The sequence below is a fragment of the Aphidius gifuensis genome, linkage group LG6 (assembly GCF_014905175.1).
Source record: "Aphidius gifuensis isolate YNYX2018 linkage group LG6, ASM1490517v1, whole genome shotgun sequence".
NCBI classification, from domain to species: domain Eukaryota; kingdom Metazoa; phylum Arthropoda; class Insecta; order Hymenoptera; family Braconidae; genus Aphidius; species Aphidius gifuensis.
In genome coordinates this window covers 4,533,456-4,555,405 of record NC_057793.1, presented here as the reverse complement: position 1 = coordinate 4,555,405, position 21,950 = coordinate 4,533,456, and the positions used below count along the sequence as shown (strand labels likewise).

Sequence of the window (21,950 nt, the reverse complement as noted above, 5' to 3'; positions counted from 1 at the left end):
TCAATGAAAAATTAAATAAAGTGATTTATAACTTTATATAAATATAAAATGACAATTTAAAAAATTATTTTAATATTTATTACATTTTAAAATAGTCAACATGTAAAAGAAAATGAAAAAAAAAAAAATTTAACAAAACAGTAAGACGAATTGTATGTATATTTTTATTATGTAGCAAAGTGTTGATAATTTATGAGCGATAACTTTATTCTTGATGTTGGTAACATATGTAGCAACAAGAGAAAAGATAATAACAAGATAGACCTCTCTCAACAAGACCCAGTGTTAACATTTTTTAGGTAAATAATTTTTTTTTAATTAAAAAATTCCATAATATCAGCTTCTAGTACTTATAAATAATTGAGTGGTAAATCATTTCAATGTTTTTTTTTTTCTTTTTTTTTAATTCTCATTTTGGTAAAATATATATTTCATTATTTGACGCAAAATTATTACTGTATTTAAAATAATTATTTAACACAAGCCGTGTTATTAAAATATAATATTAAATTGGGGTAATTATAATTTTATCATTTTTGATCAAGAAATAAATTTGGATAAAATCTAAGTGCTTCAATCGCATCATCTCTACATGCACGACCATTTTTTTCTGTAACTATGAGTCTTTCACGTGCCAAAATAACAGATATTCCTTCAGATTGTGCCAATTCTTCAGCTGTAATAGATCCTCGTTCTTGCAACTAAACAATTAAAAAAAAAACAATATTATTAACAAATAGTTTAATTTGTTTGAAATAAAATAATTATAATACTTGCCAGTTCAGTTATTCCTTCAATAACAGCATTATCATCATGAGATTTTGCTTGTAGTACCATAACACCACTGTCAAAAACTCTAAGTACAATTGGCAAACCAAGTGGTGCTAAAAGTCGACTGGCATTTAACAAATCTTCTGGTGATAATAGTTCAAGTCCTCTTGCTCGATTAACACGACAATAAACATCAGTTAGTGTCATCATTCCTCCAACTTCCTGTTATTATAAATACACCACATTTTTTTATAATTAAAAAAAAACAAAACCTTTTTTACATTTGAATATATTTAGACAATACCTTGATTGGTTCTTCAAGAATTTGTGAAAGTTGCATAGCTAATTGTCTAAAGTACTCATTGCTACTTTTGCATGCCTCCCTGGTGACTGGATCATCAATACCAAGGCTCATTAAATACGATTTGAATTTAACTGTTTCATCTTCAGTAATATCACCTTGTCGTTCCTGTAATATTCTAATTATTAAAGTGGTTCTTATTGTTATTCGTTTTTTAATTCAAATATATCAATGAATACCTTTATTTTTGCAGATATTGTTTTTGATATGGAGACCATGTCTTTAGCCATTTCCATGAGTTTTTTTAAATCTTGAAAGGCCATAGATATGCTGTCATCAGTAGCTCTTTGTCGTTCTTGTAGACTTCGTTCAATTCCAATTATTCCAGTTCGTGTTTTAATAACAGGAAGTTTAGTTTTTTCTGATTTATTTTGTAAACTAACATCAGACATCATTGGTAATATTGGTGTTATTTCCCAAGCTTTTTTCATTATTGCATCTGAAAGATTGAATAAAAAATTTGGATCCAATCCTTCTTTGAATGAAAATTTAATATACATATTAGAACTATTGTCCACTGGTCCAGGCAATTTATCTAAAAAATAAAAAAAAATCATATACATAACAACAATAACATCTTGTAGATAATATTCATAAATAAAATAAAAAATTTTAAATAATTTTATTACCAATTGGACACTCAGCTAAATGTAAAATAATTTTTTTACTTTTGGCAAATGAAAAAGGACCTTGATTTTCTTCTTCGAAAAAAACAATATGTCGTAAAGCTAAAGACAGACATATTTGTTCACGAGATATTTCACCAGGTCTTCCCCATATAAATCTGTGACTTGTCAAAACCAATTCACCTCCAGAAAAATTAGACTACAATAAACATTAAATATATTATTAATTTAAGTTCACCAATTTTTTTTTTAATTATATAAATACCTTTGTATCTCCATCGTAAATACTTATTGGAATGTCTCGTCTCAATTGAATTTCATTTTGTAATAACTTTGATTCAGCATACTCAAATCGGTTCATGTTTATTTTTTATTGACAAACTTGAATCATGTCAAATTGTCAATCAGCTGATTTTACTACATCAGCTGACAATCTAACAACATATTTATTATTGTCGATATAAATGGGATCTACTTGACTTACCAGAATTATTAACAAATGCATCTAAAATTTTTAATTGTTATTAATAATTTTTTATAATCATTGTATTTTTTTCGGCTTTTTATTACAACATTGTTTAAAAATAAATTGAATATTTATTAATGAATTTAATTTTTTACTTGTAATGAATTATTTATTCAAAGAAAAAAGTGTACGATACAAATAAATAAAATATGCTTAACAAGTTTAAGGAACAGTATTAATGAAAAAAAAAAAATTAATCATTTAAACCTTGGATAAAGCAATTTTATATTATTAATAATTATGCTGTATTTGGTTTATTGAAACCAAATGAAGGCAACCAAGCACCATCACCTCTTAATCTTTTTGCTTTTTCATCGTGTAACATGACACTTGCAACAATTTGTTCAGGACTATTTGTTTGTCCATAATAATCAACAAACAAACCTTCTGGATCTACCAAATACATAATGATGGTATGATCAACCTGAAACAAGATATAATAAAAATTAAATTATACAATTTACTATTGAATGAATTATATAAATTTAAGTAAATGTAAACGTACAATGTAATCATTGTCAGGATCTTTTGGTCCATTACTGAAGTAAACACGATATGCTCTACAAGCAGCACCTACTTGTTCACGATTACCAGTAAGTCCAATAATTTTTGGAGAAAATTCTTTACAATATTTCTCAACAACCTCTTTTGTATCTCTTTCTGGATCAACTGTGATAAATATTGGCTTAACTGGAAATTTATTTGCCTCTGAAAATTAAAAAATTAAAAAATTAATTAATTTTAATTACTTAAAAAATATTAATTGAAAATAATATAAATTATAAATAGCTGGTACCTAATTTTTCAACAACAGTGACCATTTTTTCCATTTCATCTGGACAAACATCAGGACAATGTGAAAATCCAAAATATATTAAAACCCATTGTCCCAAAAAATCATCAGATTTAACTGTTTCACCTTTTGAATTAATTAATTCAAATTTTCCACCAATTTGAGTTTTACCAATTGAACGTCTTCTTTCACGTTCAATTTCAAGATCTTTTTTTTCTTTCAAGTAATACATGTATGCAAGTAATGCACAACCAACTCCACCACCAATAGCTATACTTGACCATGTTATAGGTGCTCCTTTTCCAATTGTTCGTCTTTTAGGAACTTGTGATGGATTTTCTTGTTTTAAACATCTTGAAATGTGTATTTGACGAGTCTAAAATTGATGTCATTTCATTTAATATAATGTCATAATGATTTACTTTTTTTTATTTACCTGTGCAACAAGAGATCTTGAACATGCTTGAAATTTTTGTAGTGAACGTAGAATCAGAGTTGTCATTTTTTTTACTTTTTATTTTTATCTCAATTATACCTAATTAATATAATTATTTTTTTTTTTTTTGTAACTCGAGCAGGTTAGAATGAAATGTGATGTTCACGTTTGTATTAACAAGGTCAATCTACAAAGTTTATCAATAAATCTGAAAATAATTTAAATAAATATCAGTGACAATGTTGGTAAATGTACAACAAATTATTAATTTATACTTGACAGAATTTAAATATTGTTTATTTAGAAAAAATAAATACCGGTTGATTATTGTTTCACAATTTTTGTCATTTTAATTTATTATTATTGTTATTATTATTATAAAGTGTGGTGGTAACTGAAACTATTGTCGCTGTCGTCGATGTGTCCATTTTCTCGCGCCAAAGTTTCAACTGATTCCATAAAATTAACTAATTAATTATTATCAGTATTTTTATAATTCATAAAATAGAAAAATTGAAAATTTAGCTTTATTTGTTGATAAAACATTCATAGTAATAACAATTTTTAACACTAAAATCTTTAAATTTAATATTTTTTTTGTCATTAATTTGTTGGTTTTTCTTTTTTTTTTATTTTTTTACCTGTGAAAAATAGCTCAATATAATTGTTGAATAAATAAAGGCAAATAAAAAAAGAATATATTTATTACATAGAATACATAAATTGAATTAATATTTAAAAATATTTAATCTCTTTTTATTTTGAATTATCACTGTGTGAGGTTGATTGTTGTTTTTTTTCGTTTTTTAAAATAAATACAATTATTTTATGACAATGACCACATAAAATTATTTTAATCAAGAAATTTCAAGCTGTGGATAATCATCGAGTTTCAGTGCCAGGCATGATTCTGTGTCACTCCAAGTATTATTTGGTCTGTCGTCTGTTGTCATGATATTTAAATGAGGCCCAGCTGTGTCTGCCAACATCTAAACATACATAAAATAATTTATCAATTTATATTTTTATTAATTTAATAATTTAAATGATAATTAGATGACTCACGTGAGAACAAAATGAGAGTGTTGAACGAGCAGTATATCTGTTACATGCTGATGAATCAAGTGACGTACAATCTTGATTATCTGTTGAGTACATTCCAGGACCAGGTGAATCAAAAAATACTCGACTGCTTGCTAAACTACAGCCTCTTGTTGCAATGTCTATAAATACATTCAACAAAACAAAGCATATAATTATTCAAAGCTAAAAAATAATCGCAATATTTTTTATTTCATTAATAATGATCAAAAAAAAAAAAAATTATCAAAGCAATGCAAAGCATCTTACGGAAGCTAGATCGTGTGTTCAGCATCACGAGCATGGTTTTGGAATAAAGTAATTTTTTATTTTAAATAAATAATGTTAATTTCGTGAGTTAATATATTTGTTGAATATATTTGTCATAACAACAAGTTAATTACAATATATATAATTACAATTAAATATTCACCTTGTTGTGTACTCATCATAGAATGAGAAGAACGATGATGCATTGAATTGTCAGTACAAAAACAAGCCAAAATGAAATTAATAAATCCTCGTTTTTTATGTTTTCTAATTTTTTTTAATTGACAACTACATGCACTGTCTGATCTTGTTGATGTTCGTTGACTTCGTCTTAATCTACTCCATCTGTTACTGTTAAAAGCTCTTGTAACTTCAACTCTCACTTCACCATTCAAAAAGCAATACAATACAGCAACAAAAAACCCCTTGAAAATAATTTTTAAAAAATTCAATCAATTTTATTATTATGTTGTATATATTTGACTAAAACAAAATGTAAAAAAACATACTTGAAACGAGGCAAACAGCTGATCAACAAAGAGCCATATAAGCTCAACTTTTTCGTTAATCCCAATACTATAAGACATACCAAGAAAAAGTGCGTAATGTACTCCAAACAAAGGAACAAGAACAAGAGTACTTCGAGCCCATCGTCTGAAATCATATCACGTACAGGGATTTTATTTATTTATTTAATTTTCAATTGAAAGTTTTTTATTGAAAATACGAAAATGAAATAAAAAAATAATAACAAGTGTTGAAAATTCTTTGGTCTTACTTGTATCGTTGAGTTTCTTCAGATATTGTGAATTGAAGTTTTAAAAGTAATACCCTTACAATATTGATGAATAGTATAAAATTTATCTGTTTAAAAAAATAAAACAATCAAAAGAATTGAATTTTGTTTTTTTATGTTGTTTTATTATATTTTTACTTGTTTATTTTAAATTTTTTTATGTGGTAATATATACTTACTATAATAGAAAGTCCTGTAGGTAATCGAATCATATAAAAAAATATATATGAGCTTTCATTGGTAAACCAGCAATATGTATTATCAAATAAAGTTCGTAAAATAGCCCAGGGAATGACAAAAATTACTGGCAAACCTGAAAAAAAAATTAAATAAACTTAATAAATAATTGTTAATTTATTTATATTTAAACTTACCCCAGCCAAGAATAACATAACCAGCAATACTCGAATTATTCTCCGGAAATAATGCAAAAAATACGAGATTATGTAAATACAATCCTTCCATTAAAATCCATGAATAATTTGCAAGAATAAAATATTGCCATAAACTTGCAAATGTTTTACACAGCCAATTGCTCTCGTAATCATTAACATGTAAATAACTTGCTCCATTTATTTCTATGATATCTGAAGCAACACTTAATCCCGATGCAATAAGTATATTTTTCAAAAGTGCCATTAATGCTCGAGTCATAAACGATACAAATAAATGAAGATGCAATAAATTCCTTGAACATCTTAGTTTTCTGTTTTGAAATAATAACAAAAAACCATCAATACAAATATAATTAAATAGAAATAATTATTTTTTTAAATATTTAATAAATTTTCAAGTGCATACTTAATAGTTGCTAAAATACAAAATGCTACAACAAGAGTTGATAAAGATACTGTGTATCCAATTGTTGATATGTTTCTGATAATAGGTAAATACATCTGAAAAAAAAAAAATTAAAATATTAAAATCATTCTATATAAATATTTAATAGTATACATAATAAATTAATAGATTTTTAAAGATAAATTTTAATGCTTGTTTTTTAAAATTAAATTGTCAATAACGGCTTTTAAATTTGTTTGAAACAATTTTCCATTAAATAATGTCACTCACTTGTCGCAGTCAGAAGCATTTACTCTACTTTATATAAATTTTACTCTTTGAAACTTTGGTATTTTAATAAAATTTTTATCAATTTAAACTCGATAATGAAAAAAAAAAAAAAAAATTAAATATTTTTCATCTAAATGTTTTTAACTAAGTTATTTTCTTGAATAATTTTAAAATCTAAATCTGGCCATGAATAGCCCCTTGATATATTTTCAATAAAAATGCTTGGATATTTGAATTATCTATTGTAAATTGAAATAACATTTCGGCAAATAACACAATTCATTATTGTATAATTGTTTCAACGAAAATTCACCTCTGTCAAACTTGAATTATGTTTCGGTACATCCATGAGAACTGTTACTAGCTTTGTTGTCGAGCACTGTGTATAATTAGTCCATGTTTGATTATTTTCTGGACTCCAATACCATTGTCCGTCCGGCATGCATTGTTTTGTTGCATTTTTCTGCAATAATCAAATTAATAAATTAGTCAAGCAATAAACTGTGATGACAAAAAAATACTTGCCAATATTTATTTTTCATTTAAATATAAAGAAAATGATAATAATTTTTTTTTTGTTATATTCCAGAGACAGAGAAAGACATGAAAAAAAATACCTGTGTATCAAAACCAGCAAAATAACCCGGACAAGATAACTCAGCTAGTTTATTGGGGGTGGTGGGTGGCCAGCAGAGTATTCCATCCCAAATCTCCGGGCACTCATCTGGAAAATAATATATCAAAAGGGATTAAGTTAAATGGATAAAAAGTTTTCAAATCTTCAACACACTTAATGTGATAAAAGAGGTGTAATGAAAGATTATTAATCGATGACACCTGTTGAACTTTGTCTGGTAAGTTTTTATATATGATATTTTACATTTACAAACTAAATTTTTTTGACATTTTCAATTTCATCTTTTTTTATTTCAAGATTTTCAAATTCTCTATTTTTTTTTTAATTATTAATTTATCATATCTATCATGAAATAATTTTTAAATATTTAGTTGTTTTTTTTTTTTTTATTTACATTTTAATTTTATATATTTCATAGAAATTTTATTATAAAATTATTGTTTTTTATAAAATGATAATTTTATTTATATTATTTATTAAATTTATATGACTTTTACTAACAAAGATTTGACATAAATTTTATGGAGATTATACTGAAATGAATTTGTAAGCTCAGATTGAATACAGCTTAGGTATATTTAATTGTAAATTTTGAGGTCACACTGACAATAGCAGATTTTATAAATAAAAAAATATATACATTATAATAATGTAGCACTCTGCAGGTGAGATTATCGAGTGCAGCTGTTTTTCTCTTGAGATTCAAGTATATTATCTATTTTTGCCATTCATCTTGTTCGTCGTATTGTAAATTTTTTATTCATCTAAAAATTTAAAATGCAACCAGTAAAATCTATCGACATATCTTGTCGTTGTTTAAAATAAATTCTACAATAATTTTTCTCCAAAATAAATCATTAAATTTAGTCAAAATAAATTATTCCTTTGTATTTTCTGTAAATAAATTTGAGTATAACATTATTAATTAAATTATAAATTCAAATTGAATGAAACATTCATCTAAAAAATAAAAAGAAAAACTGCAAAGATCATTGTTTTGAATTTTTAATGAATCCTGAATTGAGCCTTGATTAAATTAACAAAGCGTGTAAAATTAACGCATCAATAAATATCAATTTATGTTATTCAGACAGTATTTTGCTAACAAGTTGCAAACAAATAATTTTAACAATTAAACGATGTTGAATTTTCTTGTTAATGCAGGTTATTGCAAAAGATTTTTGTTTAATATGAGATTTTGCATAATTAATTCGACATATATAAAGTATCTTTTATTCATGTCTCCAAGCAATTGTTCTAAGCTTGCAAGTCTATACTGAGTATAATGAGCATCTTGAGTTTTCAACTTGGAAGTGTATATTCCTTAAATATCCTCGAGCTAATTTACTCTATATCATACGCAAAGTTATTTTAATTATATACGAATTGTTATTTTATTTTAATTTAAATTTTAATCATATATTTAAAATGAAAAATAAAAAAACCATTCATTTGCACATGTTTGTAATAAAAATTAAAAATATATTCAAGCATTTTTGTTTTTTTTTTTTTTTTGTGTAATTATCATACAATATATTGTTGAAGAATTTTAATTTTTTTAACAATAAAACGCAAACCCAATTAACAATGAATTTATCTTTCTGGATAGGAGCATTTTCAAATAATTACAACCAAATTGAAAACATGTTTGTGTTTTGCATAAATATATATATGCTCCACGCACGATTTAATCAATAAGCCACATTGAGAGTTTTTATATTGAGGATTTATTTTAAAACATACTTCACAATGAGGATTTCAATTATTTATAATAAAAATATGATATTAATTTATGAATATAAATTATGAGTGGATTATATTGAATCTACACCAATGATAAATAAATATATATCATTTGAAAATTAATTAAAAAATTCTAATAATGAAAAATTTAATTTATTATTTTTAATAAACCATATCAAATGTATTTTCTACTTTGATCAATATCAAATATAATTTTACCTTGAAAATATAATATTTAATTCAATATTTAACCGAGTAAATATTATTCATTTTTTATTTGATTTATGGAAAAATGAAAAATATCATTAATTTAAAAAAAATATCTTGAATCTATTGAGGGTGAAAATTGATGATGCATTATTATGATTGATGAATAATTCATTAATATTATATCAATAATTTAATATTCAAAAATAGTAGAGTTACCTGAACTTGAGACGAAACCAATACGGCAATTTTTTTCATGCCATTTGATAATTGCATCTTGAATATAGGGGCTGTTATAACCACTACCCTGTTAATTATGAAAAAAACAATTAGATAAAATTAGATTATTTCTATTAGACAAATTAGTTTTGAAAATTAATTTTAATTCCTCAAAGACAAGTCTGATATTATAATACTGCTTGTCCTTTGATAGAGCTCATCCTATTATTATGTTTACATTCACTTGATAATTCTCTTTGTGATTATGATCCATATCTAAACTACATATTGTCTCGTTGCACTATGAAATAATTGAGTAAATTTTTAAATAGATACATGATAATATCCTTAAAAAAATATACTCAATTTAATTTTATAAAAAGGATAAATTTATTTATAATTTTTTTGATAAATCAAGTTATAAAAAGATAACAGGGTTGTTCAATTTAAAAAATTTAATTGGTATACTTGCTTCTGTTGAATGTTAAAAACAAACTTATTGATTTTTTTATTTTTCTTTTTTACAAGACGAGCACATTGGCGCGCTACGCGCGCCTGTATCTATACATTCTAAAAGGTTCGTTTTCCATTGATTTTATAAACACAAGTATTATCATAAAAAAAAAAAAAAAAGAATGAATCAATTGACAAAAAATTTTTTTAATTTATTTATTTACACATAAATACACATAATTCACACGTAATTTTTAGTCTAATAACATCAAAATTGAATGTTTACTGAAAAAGTTGTGCAACTTTTATATCTTAAAAAAAAAAAATAGAAAATTCTTTTCCAAATTTATATTTACATAAAAATCACATAATTACTTTGAAATTGCTGGCCAATTGCATCGAGATCCGATGATTATTGAAAAAGTTGTGCTAGCTTAATACGCCAATTTTTAAAAAAAATGTAAAAAATAAAAAAAAAATTTTCTTTCAAATTTATTTCTTCACACATGAAAAACACATAATTCGCACAAAATTTTAAGCCCAATTGCATCAAGATCTAATAATTATTAAAAAAGTTGTGCTAGCTCAATAAGTCAATTTTAAAAAAAAATATAAAAAATATTTAAAAAAATTTTGTTTTTGAATTATTTCTTCACACATAAAAAACACATAATTCGCACAAAATTTTGAGCCCAAGTGCATTGAGATCCGATGATTATTGAGAAAGTTGTGCTAGCTTAATATGTGAATTTAAAAAAAAAATATAAAAAATATTTAAAAAAATTTTGTTTTTGAATTATTTCTTCACACATAAAAAACACATAATTCGCACAAAATTTTGAGCCCAATTGCATTAAGATCCGATGATTATTTAAAAAGTTGTGCTAGCTTAATACGCCAATTTTTAAAAAAAATGTAAAAAATAAAAAAAAAATTTTCTTTCAAATTTATTTCTTCACACATAAAAAACACATAATTCGCGCAAAATTTTGAGCCCAATTGCATTGAGATCCGATGATTATTTAAAAAGTTGTGCTAGCTTAATACGCCAATTTTTTAAAAAAATAAAAAAAATAAAAAAAAAATTTTCTTTCAAATTTATTTCTTCACACATAAAAAACACATAATTCGCCTAAAATTTTGAGCCTAGGTGCATTGAGATCCGATGATTATTGAGAAAGTTGTGCTAGCTTAATTTGTCAATTTTAAAAAAAAATTATAAAAAATATCAAAAAAAATTTTGTTTACTCGCTCTTTTTTTTTTGTTTTTTCGTTGCTCGTATGAGAGTAAGTGAGAAAAAAACAATGACCAATCAAATGTCCGGATGGTATATTATTTTTAAAAAAATAAAATTTTATATACATAGATTTCTTGAATGGGATAAGCCAGGTCACATCCTGCATGACGTACGTGTTATCAGAAAAATAAAAAATAAAAAAAGTAATATAGTCAACACAAAGAATGTAAAATCATTTACGTTTATATTTTATAAAAAAAAAAACCCAACTTTGTATCATTTAGCTAGATCAATAACGTTATTTTCAAATGGGAACAAAATGTTAAAGTGAGTTTGGATAACACAATATGTATATATCGCGTGTGCATACTAATGCTAGCTGTCTACTACGATGAAGGACACTATGGTTAATGTTGTAGTCAAGAGTTTAAATACCTGGAAAATGTATCGTTTTCTCAAAGTAACATTACCCAACGTTATCACTTTAGCTAGGTTCAACTGTTAGTGTTGATCAATCATTTTGAAATCAGATAAAATAATTTTATCATTTTTAGAATTTTATTAAATTTTTTAAATGACACAGTGTTAAGTAAATTTTACTAATTATAATACTATAATGAATTGTCTTGAAATAATATCAATAACGTTGAGGTTTATGATGAAAAAAGTTACGACAGTGTTAAAAGGCAAGTTGTTTGGTTTAATGAATGTTCTGGCGTGAGGGACAATCCTTCATCATGATAAGCTCACAAACAATGTAAATAACTTTTACACAAGGGAAGCATGTACATATACATTTTTTTGTTTCTGTTTTTTTATTTCATTTGTATACTCAATTTGTTGATTAAACAAGTATGCAATTGCATTGATGATATACGTTTCTGGGAAATGTAGGGTTGGTCTATTAACAAAGTTGAATTCTTTTATATAAAAAAAAATTATAACGAAAATAAATTACTGTTATATAACTGAGAAAATGATAATTTGTCATTCATTTAAAGACGAATCGTTTCTCTTGTGTTCAAGCTTTAAGAGGATTCTAAAATCATTTGGCAAAAAGCATCAGCTCATTAATGATACTCATTGAATGTACTTGAAAAATAATTTCATGCTCTTTTCAAATTTAATGAGTAAATGAAAAAAAAATAAAGATTCATTCGGTAGAGTAGTACAGAGTTTTTTCTTTTCAACTATTTTGATGAGTTTTTCATTCGCTAGAAATAAAAAGTGCATGATGAATCAGATTCAATATGAAAGTATATATTTTTAATGAAAATTTATAATTATGAATTTATTAACATATTTTCATTTTCAATATTTTTTATTTATGAATGCCTTTGAGGATTTTAAATTTTCAGAAAAAAATCTATTATACAAAATACATTCGTCTTACTTAATTATTAATACTTTTTATTTGTTTAGTCATTGGTTAAACAAATTAAATATTAAAAGCTAAATATCATCATGAAACTAGTAAAATAAAAAAAAATATATCTTTTAAAAAAATTGGTGGTCTTGCTGAATAAGATGAACGTACACAATGATTTTTGATAAGACAAACAAATGATAAGATTTGCAGCATTTTATCCAAGTCATGGTCTAATATTAACTGGATATTCTTTCTGTATCAAATAAGTCTTGATGGGAAAAAAACAACAAAACGATTAAATATTGAGAAAAAAAATTCTATCGCCTTCTTGGTATTTTGGCACCCTTCCAACTTGATCAACGACAAGCAGATTAATCCAATAGATAACACAAAGTATTTTTACTCTCGAGTTTTACCAGTTGAAGTTTTTTATTTTTCTTTCCGTCAAAAAATTGTTATCAAAGGCTAACCTGTCATCAACAGATTTCAGAATAAATTAACAATCTTTTGTATTATTTTTTTCCTTTTAGGGAAATTTTTTAAAAATTTTCTGTAGCTAGTTTATGAATGAGTTGAATTTATTTTATTTGAATAAACCGAATCGAGTTCTCAAGATTGAAGGATCATCGATAGTGTGAATGTAAGAATTTAATTTTAATTAGTAAATCTCAAAAATATTCACTCTTCAACATCTTGCATTTGACTCGAATTTCTATTGGTATTTCAATTATGCTTTCAACTAAGTAAACATACCCCAATATTCTCAGTCACTCTATTTACTTGATAAATAATATATGATATTTACGCAATATATACAATGTATAATCTTAATTAACTTACATTTGGTGCCATTGTGTTTACTTCAATATTCATTTCAGTCTTAATATTATCCTTCAAGTTCTGTTTGAACACTCAAAAATTACAGATTAAAATTTTTCCAAAAAGATTTTCTATCAATAAGATATTACTCATCAATAAGATTAGTTTCAGGTCAGCTCATCCACAATTTTATATTTTCATTCCATCATCTGAACTCTGGAAAAAAAAAAAAAGAGAAAATTAATAGCAAAAACAAAAAAAAAATTATATTATTTTACGTCCTTTTGTTAGGAATCAATGTGAGGTTTTTTTTTATAAAAATAAATTACCATGAACTTTTAGTAAAATAAAAAAAAAGCACAAGAATTTATTATATAAAATTTTCATAGTTTATTTGTAATGAATTTATTTTCTTTCATCGAGACTTTCATACTCTACTTGATTTTCAATTTTTTAAAATAATAAAGTGCTCTATAAATAATAGTCAAATAAACATCAGAATAAAGGAATTCAAGGTATTAAAATTCGCATATAAATTTAATACAAAAAGAAAAAATCTATCAAGTAAACTATGAAGTAAATAAATTATCAAGTAATTTTAAAAATGTAAACTATCTTTTAGAATTTATCAGTTTATCAAAAAAAAAAATAGAAAAGTTGAAACTCGCTACTTTTGTAAGGAGCAAGATACTGATAGAACGATATATGTGTTTTTTTATCTTTAATTTCTCCAAGCATTAATTAATACCAAAAAAATTAAAATCTATTTATTCACTGTTTTTAAATTAATATAAATATCAGCAGTGGCACAATTCCAGTCAGTCTCGTAATAAATATAATTTCATTTGAATTTTTCTGTTACAGATAGTGTAATAATAAAACCGGTCTATTGTTAATAAAATTATTGTGGAACAAAAAGGTAGGACTTCATTTAATTAACCTTCATTGATTTACTAATTCCAAGAAAAGTTTTATGTCTTTGCTTCCTCAAAGAATCAATGATGATATTCTTTGAAACTCCGTGATTGATTCCCATTTATTTTCTATGTATTTTAGCGACTATTTAGTTCACCCTAATTTTTTCTACCCTCTGCTATACATATTTATATGTTTGGTCATAATTTAATACTATAATGATGCCACTTAGATGTCAAGTATCGTTACCGTTAGACGTTAATGGACCGATTATCATATACATATTATTTTTTGTTTTTAACTATTGATGAATAAAGACTATTTAAATTTGATATTGAATAAAGCAATTTATTGCATAAATTAAATTTAGCTTATGCATGCATAGATGAACATATAGACTAAATGAAGTGCATGTAATGCCAATCAAGGTCCATAATATATATTAGCATATGCGCTAAGAGACTCAATATCTTTTAGTATTGAAAGTTACTTCTTCCAGTTGATATAATAATTCAATAATTATTCTGAAACATCATCATCTTCGATTCTCACAATTTGTCAGCCTGACAACAACAAATTTCTTGATAAATGTTAACGTCAACGAACAAACTTTATTATAGTAGCATCATTTCTCACTTTGAGCACGTTGATATCTCTTTATTTATAGTCAAAAGACTTGATGGTTTTTTTTTTTCTCTTTTATATTCGCTTACGATTTGTAGACATTAAATGTTCTTTGCCAAGAAAAAAAAAATGAATAATCGTTGCTCCAATTTTATGTGAAAAATAAAAATTTTTTCATGCAAAAATTATACGATTTATATTTTTCAATAACTCTTTGTACTATTTTTTTTTTTTCCATTTGATCATATTTGTTTAGAACTAAAACATGTTGTTTTGTTGACAAGAAAGACAAAAGTAAAAAAATTCATACGTTTAAATATATAAAATTAAATTTTTTTAAATTTAATTTTCATCAAATAAAATCACAAATAAAAATTAATTAATGTGTATATAACACAGCTTGATATTCAATGACAATATTCATTGTGATATTATGAAAAAATTAATTTCTATCAAATTTTATTAATTTGTAGTTATTTGACGCACCCTGTTAATACAGAAACTCTTATTTGATCAAACAATTATGTTTATTCGTCTGACTAATCTGACAATAGAAATACCCATTCTCAGAAGTCGAGTGATCATCGATTAATTTTTCTACGATAATACAAGACTCTATATTACTCCCACGAATAAAATAATAAAAAACGTTTAACAAAAAAATATCTCATCGTTTGAACTGAGAACAATGAGTCATGAAAAATAAAAGGAAAACTAAGAAGATAAATATATCTACTTGAGAAATTTTATATCCTTTGCCAAAGATATATATTTTTCATAGTTGTTATTTGTCAGTATAGTCCCTTTGATCACAAATATAAATATCTCAATTTTTCATATTATATTTTCAACAAATTTTTCAAAACTTTATATTTATTTATTATATTTTTTTTTATTTTCAAGTTGAGTGGCTATAATCCTTTTTTTAAATTCTAAACGTAACTTTGTTCATGTTTAACTATTGAATATTCATAAAGTTTGAAAGGTCGGTTTTCTATATAGTAAAACCTTTCGTTGGTATTTTACCAATAGTATATATAACGAGATCATCTCAACCGAATGATTAAACAACTTTTAAAACTGCCATTAAATTCTACATGACATTTATAAACGAATCAACATTATAAAATAAAAAAACTATATGCTATTTTAAATTCATCAACTTTATATTAAAAAATATTTTTCTAAAAATTAGTTTCTTTTTATGCTTGCATTATTTGTTTGCTTGATATTTTGTTTTTTTTGATAAAAAATTCATACATGTATGCGGTATAAATTTGTGGCAGCTGATTCAAATTCAGTGCAACCACATGGTAATATAAAAAACACACATGAAAAATTATTAGATTAAAAAAATTTACTGTAATAATTTAAATTTGATTACTTCAAATTTTTTTATATTAATAATTGCAAGCTTTCATTGTTGGCTAAAATAAAGAACGAATATTTTTTTAATAACGCGATATAAACGTTCAAATAAAAGTAATAAAAAAAAATGATAATATGATTACTTCATTGAAAACTATAAGAATGTACATCGATTTTTATTGCAGCAATTGTAGAAAATGAAAATCCAATTGTTGCAATGAAAAATGCATTATTTGTCGACAGTAATTGCTCAAGTGATTTTTTTTCATTTCAGTTATTTTCAAAGACTTTTGTTTTTAATAATAATAATTATGTCCATTTATATAAATACATAAAAAAAAAAAAATATAGGACAGTAAGACTTGATAAAAAGTTTTAAACAAAAAAAATACTAAAAAAAAAAAAAAAAAAGTGTGTTATAGCTATGATTGCTTGAGCTGTTTATTTCAATGAAGTAGTTTTTTTTATTTACAAATTTTCTTTTATATTTTTATTTACAAAAATATTGATGTAAACATTATTAAAATTTAGAGTAATTAAAATAGAAAAAAATAAATAATAAAATAAAATCAGAGAAAACATCTTAATTGATGATTAAAAATTTTTTCAAACAGTAAGAAAATAAAAAAAGATGAAGATAAAGCAGTTTCGGTACAATGAACTTGGAATATTGTTTGTGTTATTTTGTTTACAATGATAAGAAAATGAATAAGTCATTTTTTTTTTTTTAAGAATGGTTATTTTGCTCGATTGTTACAAGACTCAACTGATATCGTTTGCTAATAATAGAATATATTTTTTCCTTGAATGAATTATATTATAAATCTGTTAATAAATAAATGAAAAAAAAATCTACAAATAAAATGATTAATTAAAATTAAAAATTTGCATGAATGAGTTTTTTGATTACACTGATAAAATTGAATCGTGGCTAAAGTACATCTGGTATTTTCAATGTGAATTAAAAATTCGTGACTTTATGTTTCGTTGCTTCCGGTGGTGTGCATAATATTATTTCACAAATGATGATCTAAAAATAATTAACTCTGTCAGTAGATATACACTGAGTAAATATATATATAAATAATGTAAATATATATTTTACATTTTTCATTTAAATAATATTTTTTATTTATTTATTTGTTTACTCTTATAAGTACGTAAAACGTGAAAATATTAAATCGATAAACTATTAAAATTATTTGTATTTTAAACTCTTGAATAAAATAAAAAAAATTAAAATATTAATTAAATTTTTAATGGAAATTGACTAAAATATTACTATGAATTTTTTTGGAAAACGTTAAATTTAATTTATTGATGGTATTAGCATCATTGTATAATTCAACTACCATATTCTCAATTGTCGAAAAACCAGAATATAAATTAACTCATTGAAATTTAAAGCAAAGGTTATCTGAGAGTATCTTTTGAATAACAAAAAATATTTTTCCAAAAAAAAATTCAATAGTTATTCAGTACCGCGAAATTGACGCTAGAATTTTTAAATGAAATATTATTTTACATCCGTTAAACGGTCGAACCAGGTCAAATAAGCAAAATGACTTATCCTTTTTTTAAATAAAGTATGTTGATGTAGTATGTTGATTTAATTTCGTATATTCACAAAGAAATGAATTTTATAAATTTACATTTCATATGAAATATGTTGAGTTAAAAGTCCTTCGCTACTGAAAATTTTTTGGATGAATTACCTGTCTAGAAATTAAATAAAAGGTAAGAAAATTTGCTACAATTATTTTAGTTTAAATACCACATTTAAATAAAGTTTAGAGTTTATAAAAAAAAAAAACTACTGCAGTTGTATTGAAAAAAAAAGTATTTTAATTATTTTTGTCAATCAAAGAGTGCACTTTCGTGTCAGTAAATAAATACATAATATTTGAAATTTTTAAAATGTTATGATGTTTGTTACCCTGTATTGTAAACTCTCAATGAGATTCTCTTATTCATTTTTTTAAATCTGAATGCAACAATGTATGTGTACCCAGAAAAAAAAATTTTGTTACCAGGAAAAGTCTCGAGCACGGGTTTAATGTAGGGGTATTAAAAAAAAAAAAAAAATCAAAATGTACTCTGGTTGCTGGTTGCATGGTAACGAATCATTTGAAATGACTTTTTGTTTATATTTGAAGTGACGTTGATGGTAATATGAGCTACAGGATAAAAATCAATATTGTTCAATAGCTGGACTATGCCTTCAAGCTGTTCTATTTTTGAATAAATAAATAAAAGACAATTCAACAGAATAATTATAATCTGTAGAATTATCAGAATTGAAAAAATAATAATAGTAATTCTCTTACATGTTTAAGAATTATAATTTAAAAAAATTCCAAGCAAGTTAAAGAAGCTTATTGTAAAAAAAAAGTTACGTTTTTTTTTATTTTAAATTTTAATCCTATTTGTTCTATACGAATAAGTCATTTTGATCGAAAAGCCAACATCAATTATATACTAACAAAAAGTTTTATAAAAGTTTTTTAACAAATTAAAATGTTTATTTATTTACAAGTCTCAACAAACAATAATATAAATCAATTTTAAATAAATAGTCACAGTGTATTTCGAAAGAAAAACATGATGTATTTAATTTATGCTAGATATAAAATTTTTTAGTCTACTTGTATTTTAAAAAATTGATAATTGAAAAAATATTATATGGATTAGTCTGCCAATTTTCTAGGGATAAGAATAAACTCCTTGGGGAAATTTGTTTATTTAAAAAATATATATTACAATAATGAGAAAAAAATAAAATAAAAAAATAAACAAGGTGACAAAAAATATTTGACTTGTTTTATTGATTAATGGCAAAGCATTTTGTCAAACTAACGCATATATGATATCCAATATCATAATGCAAATGTGAATTAATTATTTTGATGGCACTAAGAGTTCTTTTACAAAAGCTAATAAAAAAAAAAAATTACCTACAACATCGTTATGTGTTTTCACTTAAATTAATTATTATGAACTATATGGAGTAATTTCAAAATTTATTTTATTACTTGATGAAAAAGCTCTGAGCGTTTTTTAAAAGTCACTTTCAAAAAATTTAATATACAGTTTAATTGAATTTTGTCACGGTCAATTTACTTGTATTGATTAATTTATGATTTTTTAAATTAATATTTTTAATAGATATAACTGCTTTAAAAAATATATTTATATTTTTTTTGTGAAATACTATATCAAAGATTCAAGTGACAAAAAGCAGATAGATATTTTATTGGATTTAAATCCGAGAGAAAAATATTCTGAGTGTAAGTAAAGAATCAATGCGATATAAAAATCTTCTTTGAATTTTTTACCAATAAATTCTCATAGGAAATTGAGAGTACACTAGTTATTATCTCATAATTCTACAATTTTTTTTATATTGGTCTGATAAAAAAAAATGATAAGATATAAATCTAATAAGAAATATCGATATTCAATTATTCTTTTTCTTTCATCAATTTTATTTATTTGACTTGTAAAATTGTGACTTTAAATTTAGCTGACCAGATGCTGATTTTATATTATTTTTAAAAGAAATTGATTTTTTTATTTTTATCGTCAATTTTTATACTGTTTTCAGTAAAAATAAAAAAATATCACTACGGTTTTTCGATAATACAGTAAATTTCTTAGACGATTTGTTTTTTTTTTATTGCTAAAAAATTGTAAAAAAAATAAATCATAGAATTGCAATATCTGGATATAATTTGAAATATAAATATAAAGAATTAAATTTTTTATTTTTTGTTTTTAATAATTGTTTAAAAAAAAATAGCTTGCAATAAAATGTGTGAAGCCACGTTAACTCAGCTAACTTTAACAAGCTCACATTAAAAGTAACTGCATCATATGTTATCCCTTTGTTTTTTAATTAGTACTACATATATTTGTGGTATCGTTCTCCAAAAGAAATACATGCATTTATTATGGTACAACTAAACTTTTTACTATAAATTAAAAACACTCCATCAAAAAGGAAAAAAAAAAAGGTCTATAGAATAAAAAATAATTTTTTCTATTTTTAAATTCAAATTATGAGTATTTATTGTTATTTTATTTTTTACTTGACTTTTTTTACAAAAATAAAAACGACAAGGAAATAGGTAGACCGGAAATAAAATACTATTCCTTCGAGGATTCAATGAAATTTACGAGAGAATTTAGGACACTGAAAAGGTGTGCATAAGACATACCGATAGCAAAAAATATGACCTTAAATTTTTCAGTATGTTCATCTAAACAAAACACCTTATCAATAAATCAAATCAAGATGAAAATAAATTATCTGTAAAATAATATCAAAAAAAAATTACAAAATAAATAAACATAAAAATTTTATTTAATTAAGTAAGTACAAGATTATATCACAATAAATATAAATGTTTCAAAATAATAAGTACAGAAAATCGTTTTAAATAATAAAAAATATAATTGCAATTAAAATTTTTCTTCTCATTACTATGATGAATAAATAATGGACCAAAGAAATAACAAAACTAGATAGAAAAATAATAAATGCAACACATTTTAATTTAAAAAAAAAAAACTTACCATCAAGAGTCTGTCTTTTTCATTGACAGAATATTATAAAATCACGTTTTACGTTTATATATATATAAAGTACGGTGCGCATTAACCCAGAATTTTTAGTAAATAAATAAAAAATAAAAATTGAACAATAATAAAAACAAAGTTAACAATCTTTCACTGTTATATAGATGATAAAAGCATCGATTCACAAAGACCACTGTGTTTATATTAATTTATCAAATAGTTCATTATCACGATAAAAAAAAAAAAAAAAAAATTAATAATAATCCAGATTGATTTATTATCTAATTTTATAAAATATATATTTAAAAAAATTTACAATTACATTCGACTACCTCAAGTGTATTTATCTTCGTAATGATAATAAACGCAAATAAACACTTTACTCTGTGTATAATCCACTTACAATAATAAAATAATAGTGAATAATTATTATTATAAATTAAAAAAACAAAAAAAAAAAAAATATTAATGTGCAATAATTTATAATACAAGATAAAATAATGATTTTTTTTTTTTTAATCAACTAACCACTTTTGTCAATTTTCTAAAAAATAAAAAATAAAAAAAAAAACAAATTATATTTTAGTTATTTAATTCAGGTAATTTATTTGTACTTTGTGCTTGAATTTTCATATAATTTTATTGTCTTTTTGTATATTAATAATTTTATTTTAATGATTATAAAAAAATGTGAAAATGTTTTGTCAATTATTGAAGAAAAAAAAATACTATGCACGACCGTCGACAGACGACGTTTCAATGAGACTAAGGTCTAATACCTTCGGGATATATTATTGCTTTATCTTACGCATGCCCATCCGTTTTTTTCAACAATTTTTCTCTTTACAACTGGCACTTGGGCATTGCTGTTAAAGCCAAGCTTTAAACGTGGATTTCTCCCTCTCTCAACAACACCAACTGTTGCTTTTTCGACACCTATAGACAATATCAGCTACAATGTTCCCAAAAAAGAAACAAAAAAAAAATGATGCCTCGAGCTTGCAAAGCTCAATACATTTTCATCGAAACACAGCTATTGATATATCATCA

The 21,950-nt window shown here is 23.8% G+C and overlaps 2 protein-coding genes across 3 annotated transcripts; both read right to left on the bottom strand.

Annotated features, from left to right (window-relative positions):
• Positions 1–464: 464 nt before the first annotated feature.
• Positions 465–2,180, bottom strand: LOC122858987 (vacuolar protein-sorting-associated protein 36). The gene is made up of 6 exons (XM_044162276.1): positions 2,024–2,180; positions 1,762–1,957; positions 1,312–1,667; positions 1,076–1,240; positions 778–993; positions 465–701 (listed from the first exon to the last, which is right to left on the bottom strand). The coding sequence occupies exons 1-6, from the start codon at positions 2,117–2,119 to the stop codon at positions 531–533; spliced, it is 1,200 nt and encodes a 399-aa protein (XP_044018211.1). The 5' UTR covers positions 2,120–2,180; the 3' UTR covers positions 465–530.
• A 237-nt stretch (positions 2,181–2,417) lies between these two features.
• On the bottom strand, positions 2,418–13,632 carry LOC122858986 (protein SCO1 homolog, mitochondrial). 2 transcript variants are annotated; one of them, XM_044162274.1, is made up of 13 exons: positions 13,437–13,632; positions 9,537–9,624; positions 7,348–7,454; positions 7,044–7,193; positions 6,461–6,555; positions 6,034–6,365; positions 5,839–5,972; positions 5,642–5,727; positions 5,373–5,517; positions 5,027–5,288; positions 4,579–4,736; positions 3,831–4,502; positions 3,594–3,721 (listed from the first exon to the last, which is right to left on the bottom strand). In XM_044162274.1, the coding sequence occupies exons 1-12, from the start codon at positions 13,467–13,469 to the stop codon at positions 4,371–4,373; spliced, it is 1,722 nt and encodes a 573-aa protein (XP_044018209.1). In that variant the 5' UTR covers positions 13,470–13,632; the 3' UTR covers positions 3,594–3,721; positions 3,831–4,370. The 2 variants fall into 2 exon arrangements, with proteins under 2 accessions (XP_044018210.1, XP_044018209.1); XM_044162275.1 differs by lacking the exons at positions 4,579–4,736; positions 5,027–5,288; positions 5,373–5,517; ... (6 more) ...; positions 9,537–9,624; positions 13,437–13,632 and adding exons at positions 2,418–2,708; positions 2,790–2,992; positions 3,081–3,453 and having other exon boundaries at positions 3,514–3,721; positions 3,831–3,867.
• Between the last annotated feature and the right edge of the window lie 8,318 nt (positions 13,633–21,950).